We start from the raw sequence: 10,962 nt of genomic DNA, 5'->3' as shown, positions 1-10,962 counted from the left end.
GTATATATATATATATATATATAAATATTTAAAAGAGTGTCATTATTTTTTATGTCCTGTTGTTATTTAGTAGGACATATTGAAAATTCACCACCTGCACTTTTGATTACATTCTATATACGTGATGTAAAATATTATGCTTGCACGTGTGCAGTCTAATTGCTGCTAATTACACTAAACTACGGATGCCTACAGTCTTACCTAAGAAGCCATAAGTATTACGCGGATGATGATCGATCCATCGATGATGATAAATCTATCTAAAACGAAGCGCGGTGAGAAATTAGCTGTTAGGAACCAGGCGCCAAGTTTCATGAGAGCGCGGGAAATAAATGGTAGGGATAAGTGAAGCGAATAGATTGGTCGGGTCCGTCGAGGCGCGGAGGGGCATCGACCGGTCTGGCATCGGGCTGCTATCGGACTGGCAGGTCCCCCCGTTCAGTGCCACCAATACACAAGAGCCGAGGACTCTCTATCGCCGACCATTGGTCCTCAATTTGCCGACCAATCATTGGGAAAGTGCCCACGAAAATATCCAATGTAAGTCCACAAATTATCAAACATCAACGGGGTACGCGTACGACCGCGCACGGTTGTACGATTAACCGCCGCGTGCTTTCGTTCTGTGAGTCGATTCAACCGCGGGCCCGTGTCTGATTCAGTCTGAAAAACTCTTTCCGCACGGCCATGTTTGTCGAGACGAGCGTTTCTCGTCCGAAATCCGCGTCATACCATGGCGAGTATACCGCGTTCGAGGTACCATCGCGCCGCCGACTTGGACCACTTGGTCTAGCACGACCGCGTTCGCAGTGTACGGATTACGCGGATACGAGGTTAATCATGCTACCGAGAACAGGATGCAATATCCTTCGGAAGCGTATCCCCATCGACAGAAGGTGATGATCGCCTGGCCTCGATTCTCCTATCCCGCGTATCTAGCGTTCTGCTGCACGTGTGAACCCTAAGACACTCAATGTGCTCGCCACGTTGGCGATCTTTATCAATGCTCGCGAGGCGCGAATTGCGTCTGTTAGACGTCTCTCACGTATAACTCTGATCTCTCTATACTACACGTTCCATTCAGTTTGCCTTCATTTCGTCAACGAACGCGAACATGATTCACAGAACTTTGCCGCTAGATACCATTTTACCTGCTGCTGTATACGTATATCTAACTCATTGTATTTTTGCCCTAAATGAAGAGCAGACAAGTACGCATCGCCGCTGATGCGTACGCTGGGCCAAATGGGCTACAATGAGTTATGTGCACAGAAATTTGAGTATATACGTCTACTACGTAAAGGAAAATGCGATTACCGCACATAAAGTTATTTATTTTGTTTTATGGGTTTACACTTCGGCTTGGTGCTAATGTATTCCTCTGTTTAATCTCGTTGTTTTGTTTTTTTATCAATCTGTTCTTCTTCTGTTTAGCGATAGCAGTGATTTACAATGGAACAATTGGGAGATGGACAAGCAGTTGTGGTCGGTAGTGCCGGAGGCACCGTCCAAGTTGTTCAAATGGGACAAGGAGGCCAAGCAATGGCCATGCTCCCACAAGCTATACAAGTGGCAGCGCCAAATGGTCAGATACAAGTCGTTCCAGTATCCAGTTTGACTAACGCAGGCCAGCAGATTGTGATACAACAGCCACAAACTCCACAAATCATTCAGACACCTGATGGTCAAACGTACATATATCAGCCTGTTCAGTTGGAAGGCCAGGTTCAACAAGCACAGCCAACTGGTACGATTCGTAGCAGCTTGCATAGAAAAAGAACGTTATGTACAAATGCATCCAGCGTCAGCGACTATTAATTGTCTCCTTTTCGCATTCCATTGCGCAGTGATTAACATCAATGGAAATCTCATGCAAATCGCTGGAACATCGCAGCAAGCAACGACCACTGCAGCGACTACAGCACCGGTACAGCCGCTAGCGAGTCCCACAGGAACAGCAACTCAGGCAGGAAATGTTGTCATGGTGATTAAAACGTGCCTCTTTCACTTACACAGTCTGTGTATACATTATACTGACTTGTAGTGATTACAGGGCAACATAGACAAGCTATTGTCCTTCACTTGAATTAACAATTAAATAAAATTAATGTAACCGCATTTCGTTGACCACGTGGGTTTCTGTTTGTCGGTGGCCGACTTTAGATGGTGCCAGGAAACAGTGGACAGACTCAGTTTCAAAGGGTAGCCTTGCCAAATGCAGAAGTCTTTGAAGAAGAACCTTTGTACGTAAATGCCAAACAATACAGGCGTATATTGAAACGTCGTCAAGCGAGGGCTAAATTGGAAGCTGAAGGAAAGATACCTAAGGAGAGACCAGTAGGTTCACGTATTATTTAACTGCATTGTATATTTTTTCACGAGTAGTGACACAACTTCGTCTTTGCTTATAGAAATATCTTCACGAGTCTCGTCATCGACACGCAATGAATAGAATTCGCGGCGAAGGTGGTCGTTTTCATTCCGGTCAAGTAAAGAAGCGAAAGTAAGTGTCTGGGTGTCGCACCGGATCCCCTTTTACGATTTTTCTTCAAGGCTGAAGAAGCTTTGTCTGATTTCTGCTCTTCGACGCGCATATATAAGAGTGTGTAATGGTTTCCAGCAGTAGAACGAATGACCCGAACACCACCATCCAGCACATTACGACCTCGGCCATCACAAGTTCGACCAACAACTCCGTTCGTACTATAGCAATAGCAGCTGCAAACGTAGGCGTACAGTATCGCGACACGGACAACATGTCATCCACGATTGTTCTCGAAGTAAGTAGAAGTACGTCGTACGTTCGTTAATACATCGTTTAACGTTAGCACACGAGAACGTTTGCAGGAATTCACGCCGTGTTTACGTTTCTTACAGAAACGTGATATCCCGCTTCAAGATATGATCTCTGAAGAAGATATTGTTATTTCGAACAATCGCTTGATGTAGGTGTAAACCTTTAAATTTATTAAAATTGAAATTAGGCAATGTGTGATGTGTGAGAAAGCTACGAGGAAAGAAAGCGTGTCGTAGGTAACGAGATCGTACATATTTCTCTTTTGATCGTCAAAAGAACTGCCTGTAAATAATATTAATCTCGATGACGAGATATAGTGCAGACATAGTTTTTCAACATAAAATGCTGCGAAGGGTTATCGAATTTTGTAAATATCACAAGATTGCGAAAACGTTTGCGTCTTATATTTTTTTAGCTTTCTTTTACGCATAGCCTAATAGAGAACTTGATCGAATACTATTGCATAGTATCATATTACGGTGTAGTCGGATCAACTGGATACAGCCGGACAGATCGGTGATGATAGGAAGATGTATCCGTCGATTTAAAGATGCTTTAGTGATTCATCTCACCGTCGACATCAACTTAAAATATGCCCTGTACATAATCGAACGATTGATAATAAGTGCAACTCGAGATGTAGACCCCTTATACGTATCTTGTCATCGCATTCGATCGAGAGACTGAGTCGTATAACTTACTGTTAAGTCCTTGGGTACCATTCATAGATTAGATTTTGTAAGTGAAGTAACCGTAACTTGTATTAAAATAAGAGATGGACAAAGTGCAAAGTTTTAAGAGACGTATCAATAAGATTTTTTGTACAATTCAAGTGCAAGTACAATTAATTTAATCTACTGAGAAGCTACGTTAAGCGTGTTAACGTGTACATGTTAGGGATACATTATATAGAGTTACACGTGTTTCATGCAGTGGCTTGTATAAATAATACGTTTTATAACAAGAAGTTAAGTACTTTGCTTGATTGAATGAGGCTACTTAATGTATGATGACCGATTTGAAAGTTTATTATCGACAAATTTTTGTACGTCGAAAGTCAGCCGTCAGTGTCAAGAAGCGGCTAACTGAGCAGCGGCCGCTCCCGCAAGGTATACCGCAAGTAGAAGCCGAAAAACAAATTGTTCCAGTCTCTAGTTTAACTGCTGATGCAGCCAGCCAGCAGATCGTGATACAGCCTCTACAAATCGGATCGGATCGGATCGGATCGGATCGGATCGGATCGGGTTTTCCATAGAATTTTCGGAATCGCTAAAGGTGGATCACCTCTTCCAAAACTGTTTCACCTGAAATTCCAACCTGGTTGAACTGGAACTGCTAGTATTCAGGAAGAAAATGAAAATTAATCGACTCTCAATATTGTATATTTCTTCACATGTAAAAGATCGACGAACGAAATGTTCGGCAGTATGCATAAATAATTTATAAATCAAAGCTACGATAAATCAGGAGTGTAAATAACTAGGCGAAGTATAAATGATAAGCAGCAAGATTATCATAGAACATACGAATATGTTGTGTTCAGTGTGTGTGTGTGTGTGGGTCAATGTGAACGATATAAATTGACAAATGGAATTTGGTGAGACTAGGAAATAATATATTTGTAAACGTTTAACACGTGCAAGCAGAACAACACGGGTTGTGTTTTGTAATAACATTGATAATTTCATTAATACATATGACATTTTACCTAAAACTCGACATTTATCGACGAATGTTTAGACAAGAAAAGCGGAAAATGCAGAAAGATAGGACAGTTTTCAATGTGCATTATTTATTAGATCTTTGGTCTGATCAGAAATTAGAAAACACGAGAGGGAAGCATTGGTCTCTCCTTTCCCAGAATTTCTGAGCATTCGGAGCGTGGACTGTCAGGCCGTTTAGTGTATATTCGTGGTTTGACTGATAACGGAGGTCCATGCAGGCGTTCCTTCATAACTCGATTTCCGGTAACGTCTATCGTAGCATCGTATTCTGTATCTCCGGTTCTGAGAAAAAGTGTAATCAATCATCACGGATACTTTTTTTACCGGACTCCAGTTATGTATGTATATGTAATTATCAAAATCCGTTTACTTTTTTGCAATTTTTATAATCGGTTCGTTGAGTTAAAATAAATGTTTGTTTGATCGTCATCGTGAAATTTTTCGTAAGAATCGAATTTATTTTCACCATCTCACCTTATACGAAGAATTTCTCTTTCCTTTATACTCGGTATTAAATTATCCGGAGGCTTCTTCGCTTTCTTTACACGCAACAAGTCTTCCGTTGCAATTTTCCACGGGTTCCTGTAGGACTTCTTTTGTATCGTCTCTGATATGACCCAATCTTCCGGTAACGCGATGTCCTTCCACCTATCGTATATTGTCACTCGCGGTGAATAATCACCTGTCGCGAATAAACAATATCGCTGATATTAACTTTTATGGTGTAAACTTTAACTGTTTTTCAGAAAGTGGTTAAACCTCTTGAATAATCTAATTGATACACAGTTTGATTAATTTCATTCTCCTTTTGTTCTACCAGATCTTCGTCCGGCATGGTTTCCGGTAGAAACTCTTTCAAACGGGGATGTTTCTCTCGAATCTGTATAATTTTATTTCCTACTATATATAATATAAGCAGTATTTCATAAAAATCGAAATATATTCTAATTTTGCAGAACAGTAGAGACGTGGTGACCTACAGTACGTTTAACAAGTTACTTCTTTACTCTGTTTAAAGCATCTTGTGGATCTTCCGTTTGTTCCTCTAGAGGAAGTATTGCATTTTTTCGTCGCGTATTGAGACAACCTTTGTATGGGCCATTTAATATGTTCAATGGTGGAGGATACACAGGTTTCGGTCTGAATTCTTTCCGTCGATCAATTCTCTTCAATGGGTAATCTTTTTTGTATATCGTTAAAAAGTCACGAGTCTCGCTTTCCACCTCTACTATCATGTTTTCTTCTATTAAAAAAATATGCACATTATATAAATTTCTCGCAATGGACGAGACGCAATAAAAATTAATAAAAAGGTTAAAAAAAATTGTGAAGTTAGCTCTTTTTAATTTCACATGAAACAAGCGGGTTGTTACTACTTTACAACAGTAGAGAAACAGTCATGTTTTCCAACTCGTTCGAAGTAAGAACAAATGCGAAACATTGTGATCACGAGGAACGAATTGATCTATCCGTGGAAAGTTAAGACGGAAGAGGAATGAAATAAGCCCATTCGATGCGTAATGGTTCTCGCATTTCTCGCGGCTCATTACGAAGGGCGATGTAACAAGAACAAGGGGTGAGGCATGGTACCCTTGTGTACTATAAACGCCAATTAGGATACGACATCGAATTTCCCTCTTATAGGCGTGTCCTTGTTGATGCGTATCGCCCACGCTTTTTTCTCCTTTTCTTACTTACCATCTTTCTTCTATCGCCAGTTAAGAACAGTTTCGGAGGAAATCCGAGTCAGCCAAGACTTTTTGTGAAACTTCGGATCTCTTGATTGATAGAAAGCCATCCGAATCCGAATTTTTAGGGGATATAATCAAACGGCGGAGTAAATAGATGAAATTAGATAATTGATTTGTGTAACAAGTCATTCTAATTTCGCTCTTGTCAGATATCTTTATACATATAACGAGATCCATCTCTCGGGAGAAGCAATTTGTATCTTGTATCTTCGTGTTCTTGCAGCCCCCTTGTTATCCAACTACCCACTCACCTCTTCGGACACTTGGAGAGTGAAGAGGGAGAGGCTTCTCCGCTATCGCGTCCTTGTTTCGTTTTTCTTTCCGTTTACCACATGTTTCCACAGCGCGGCGTCCTTTTCCTGCTCCTGGTTCCTTCCTAAACTCTTGTAGCAGTTAATTTAAAACAGTCGAGTAGATTGATGGGCTTGATAACTTCATTAGGAGTTGATTTCAAAATCGTGTTAATCGTTTCAAAAAATTCTCAAGAGAAGCTTGTCGAATAAACAGACGTGATATTTAACTGCTGAAGATATCACGATTTTTTTTATAATAATTTCGAATAACAATAAGAAGCAACTTTCGCAGTGAGTATGCAAAAAGTCCAAAGGTCAAGTTCTGTAATTACAGATCGCGGTTGTAACTCGGATAATAACGCGGAAATAGCGTAGCTATGTTGTATAACTATCAAAACTTCAAATTAAATTCTTACCATTCTATTACATAAACATCGGTCAAAGGTCAGCCGGTAGTTTAATACCAATCGTTACGAAGCCGCTCACGAATCGATCACGAGCAATTTCACGGAGCTCGCTACGTCATCGAGCAACACCTACGCGTTGCAGTCAAAATTTTTTTAATGCGTTTCTATAGAGAGTGGAGTTCACTATCATGCCAGGAAAATGAATCGTGAAAAATCGCGAAGAAATAAGTACTTATTTTGAATTTTTTTAAGAAAAACTTTGTGCATCATAAAATGAAGCGTTCCGTTAATTAGGTTTTAGAATTAAAATGATATTAGAAGTTTTATTATCTCACTGAATTTTAGGTAAAGAATGATCGATGTTCCTTAGGAATCTATAATTGATTAAAAATAAATGCAGTAACTGCAGTCTTTTAATCGAACGAGTAAATTAAGAAATCTATTATTGAAGGTGACCGATGAACGTTAGAGGAATATTCGTTAATTGTAAATTACATACAAGGCTTGTTAATTAAAAGTAAACAGACGTACTATAAATTGATTACGAATATAGAAAACAATAATTATTATAATTAACAGTGAGTAAGAGTGAGTAAGAGATGAAATTGAAATTCGAAATAAAAAGGTGAGAATTATTACATTATCATATCTCCAGTGATTGTCAAGCTCAGGGGAATAATTTTGAGGATTAAGAATCAATAAAGTTGAGAAAAGGTTTAACACATTTTAAAATTCTGTGAGTGACATTTAAATCGACATTTTAATTGCTTCTATGAAGTTTTTAAATTTAATTATTTTTATTCGTTTCGTAAAATTACTTGGTGGAATTTCTAACGAGAAGAAACTGAAATGCGTAATTCACGGTAGATACACTCGGTTTTCGCACATCTTCAAAATGTGCTATTCCGGTAGTACTGATGTAGCTCGGTACTACCCTTCAAGCTTTACGAACCTCACGATTTCAAAAGCACCACCGCAGCGCGACACCCGTTTGCTATTGGCATGAAAATAGCAGCTCGCGATTCGAAATAAGCCGCACGGCAAACGTGACGGAAACGTAAATCGCATTACGGGCCGCATAATCGTGGCGATAAGCGCTCAGCGAGGATACCAGTTGCTTCGCAACCAGTTGCTCGTTTCAAGGATGGAACAGCTACACCCAAGCCCTCACCTTGCATCCCCCAGAAAGGATCAACCCTCCCTCCCTCCCTCCCTCCCTTTGGTCGCTGCCGCCGCGTTCTTTCAAATGTGATCGCAAGGCGAGGAACTTGGTTGCAGATACCGCGAAACAAGCATCGGAACCTCGCAGCCTTATCCGCGGTTTCACCCTCCGCAACGAGATCCTCGTGGGGGCGAGTTTGCCACGCCTCCCACGTCTATATAAGCTATCAGTCCGACGTGGGAACCTCACTTGCACCCCGGCCACGGTCAGGAAAGGGTACGCAACATCCAGACGAGGACGAATCCTGCGCTCGACTCTTAAGCCTGATCCACCAGGAACGGACACCAATCGATCCTTGACACGTACATTAAGCGCTTACCGCGAGAAGCAAGTCATGAAGTTCGGTTTATTGTGGATGTTCTGCTTGTTGGTCGTCCTCCTCGACAGGACCCTTGCCAGTCCCTACATCGATGATGGTGAGTAGTCGACAGTACTTCTTAATTACGTGCTCCTTCTGCGTGCGAGAAAATTGTGAATGTAATAATTGTGTATGAGTGTGGAATGGGTGGAATTTCCTCTGGGCGAAGGTCATAGAAAACAGAGATTAGCTCGGTGGTGACAGCTGCTGCTGCTGCTGCTGCCAAACTTTGTATAACAAACTTAATTTTCAAATACTGTCTTGACTTACTGAATGACTTTCTTTTGATACGTAAATGGAGTACGATTATTAAATAATACGGATGTCCTATCACAGACGAAGGTTTATAATTAAGACACGTACGCGGATGTTTTAAGACCGAATGCCGTCCAGTTTTAGAACTGAGAAGCTCGATTTCTTATTCATATTTAAAGATCTTTCTGTATCGGGAAACTAAGCAGACATCTAGTAGAACGTTTGGTCTCGAAGTTTGCGACTGATGGGACTTTCATCGCATTTAATTCGCAGTTAATGATTATTGTTTGTCGTCGAAGCAACCATCAATAGTATCCACGCTGACAATTACTGTTAAGTTTAACTGAAATGGAAGGGAGTAAACGTAAAATGAAAACGTGAAATTTAGCATAGAACTAGATAACAGGAATAGGATAATTTACGATCAGAATAAATCAGCTGAAATTATGTAAAACATGAAACGAAAACTCATACATAAATTAGTGTTGCAGGGAATATTCAAATTATCGATTGTCATAATAAAATATCCATTATGTGTGACAAAAAGTAGATCCTCTGATGTCTCGTTTGTGAAAATAATGTAATGTTCGTCAAAACACGTATAATTTAATTCTCAAAATAATTTTATTTGATTCTCTATTCGCTTTTTATGAATTCTGCGTATTAAAAGTAAAATTCTCGAGGATTTAGGAATTTCGCATATTCTATGTGTAATTACAAACTAAAATTGTGTGATTAATTGGTATTGCACTTTAGGCTGCTGCTGCTGCTGCTGCTGCTGCTGCTGCCAGTATAAATCAGTATGTGATCAGACACGTGGCAGTAGAATCGGTTGCGTCGTCTGCTCGTTAAAATACTCGTGACACCACTAACATTCATTATATTCCTCTTGGATAATTTATATGATCAGACATGATAATGAAATTTAATAATAAAAGTAGCATAATTAATTATTTCTTAATAGTCTGCTGTTTATGTATCATATTTATTATCTACAATTGCTCTTCGTCAAAGATTTGCTTGCAGCGTTACGTAACAATCGTTAGTTAAACAAAAACTGAGCTACCTCTGCCCCACGACTAGTGGCATCGACCTTGAGTTTTAATTGAACGCGTGTTTAATTAATTTCGACGGCTTCACGGAGATACATACCAGAGTTTTGCGTAACGTGATTGCATTTCTTGATTTATAATAACATTCTTCCCGCCTGGTGGTGGGCCTGATCAATTCGGTTGCGATAATATTTAATAATAACAGTAACCAGATTTTATCGAAGACGCAAATGAGTTGTTCGGTCGGATATCGGAGATTCTCACGGAATTAATAGATTCCTCGCATACTGATTTCAGTTTAACTTGATAAATTTATAGGGCGAATAAAACAAACCAGGCAAATTCATAAACGCTTGGATGGAATTTCTTCAGAAATTCCTCTGTTGTTCTATAAAGGAAATTCTGATTTTATAAGCTACACGTTAAACGTATTAAAATGCAATATTGAACATTCTGATCTGTTCGGGGAGGTTCTCGGGTAACGTTCTGTCTGATGAGATTGTCGACCGGAAGTACAAAGCGGCGATAGCTACGTGTTAGATCACTTTTTAATCTTATGGTTCGGTTGTAAAGAATGCTATCGGTCTAACGTTGTCTCTCTCGATGTGTGTTTCAGAGGAAGATTCACTACAGGACGCAGATTCGGATTATGCGACAGACGCGAATGCGTTGGACAATCTGATGCGAGCTGCTCAACAAAAGTGAGTTGCTTCGACATGTCGACATTTTACCCCCCTTTCCTGCGTCCTGTCGAATTTTTAAATAAATTTGTAGAATTGCATGCTTGGCTCGAATTGACTTTAATCTTTATTTTACAAACTTACATTACAGCGAGTATTTTAAGAACGAAACCTGACCTGAACGATAGATTATAAATCTTTTTGCCGGAGAATAAACAAAAGTGACTACGAATTTGGTTTCATTGGTTTTACTGATAGAGATTTTTAAGTTCGTTGTTTATTAATTTTTGTCACTTAATTAACAATGTCACTGTTGCACACCCCGTCCCTTGATGTCTCGATGTCACTGGAAGGGATTGTTCTGATACCCCTAATCTCGAGTAGACGTACCTCGTTGATCTACCTGTTTAGGCGGGCCTGCAT

At 39.9% G+C, this 10,962-nt stretch overlaps 2 protein-coding genes across 7 annotated transcripts in view; both read left to right on the top strand.

Moving 5' to 3' along the window:
• The first annotated feature begins 121 nt into the window (after positions 1 to 121).
• Nf-YA (nuclear factor Y-box A) overlaps positions 122 to 10,962 on the top strand; it is a 16,499-nt gene continuing 5,658 nt past the window's right edge. Inside the window, exons 1-7 of one of the 5 annotated variants that reach the window (XM_026819307.1) lie at positions 122 to 540; positions 1,435 to 1,747; positions 1,848 to 1,984; positions 2,164 to 2,337; positions 2,412 to 2,503; positions 2,624 to 2,780; positions 2,878 to 4,558. In XM_026819307.1, the coding sequence (XP_026675108.1) occupies positions 1,453 to 1,747; positions 1,848 to 1,984; positions 2,164 to 2,337; positions 2,412 to 2,503; positions 2,624 to 2,780; positions 2,878 to 2,949 (927 nt within the window). In that variant the 5' untranslated portion in view covers positions 122 to 540; positions 1,435 to 1,452 and the 3' untranslated portion in view covers positions 2,950 to 4,558. The other 4 variants (XM_026819308.1, XR_003390027.1, XM_026819305.1 and 1 more) reach the window with 4 other exon arrangements.
• Positions 8,318 to 10,962, top strand: part of LOC108631892 (U8-agatoxin-Ao1a) — an 8,296-nt gene continuing 5,651 nt past the window's right edge. Inside the window, exons 1-2 of one of the 2 annotated variants that reach the window (XM_018036110.2) lie at positions 8,318 to 8,610; positions 10,476 to 10,560. In XM_018036110.2, coding sequence (XP_017891599.1) covers positions 8,529 to 8,610; positions 10,476 to 10,560 — 167 coding nt within the window. In that variant the 5' untranslated portion in view covers positions 8,318 to 8,528. The remainder of the gene's footprint in view (positions 8,611 to 10,475; positions 10,561 to 10,962) is intronic. The other variant, XM_026819309.1, reaches the window with a different exon arrangement.

The sequence above is a fragment of the Ceratina calcarata genome, unplaced genomic scaffold (assembly GCF_001652005.2).
Source record: "Ceratina calcarata isolate Rehan_Ccalc_2016 unplaced genomic scaffold, ASM165200v1 scaffold147.2, whole genome shotgun sequence".
Lineage (NCBI taxonomy): Eukaryota > Metazoa > Arthropoda > Insecta > Hymenoptera > Apidae > Ceratina > Ceratina calcarata.
Note: the sequence above shows the minus strand (reverse complement) of the source record. Positions and strands in the feature narration are given on the sequence as shown.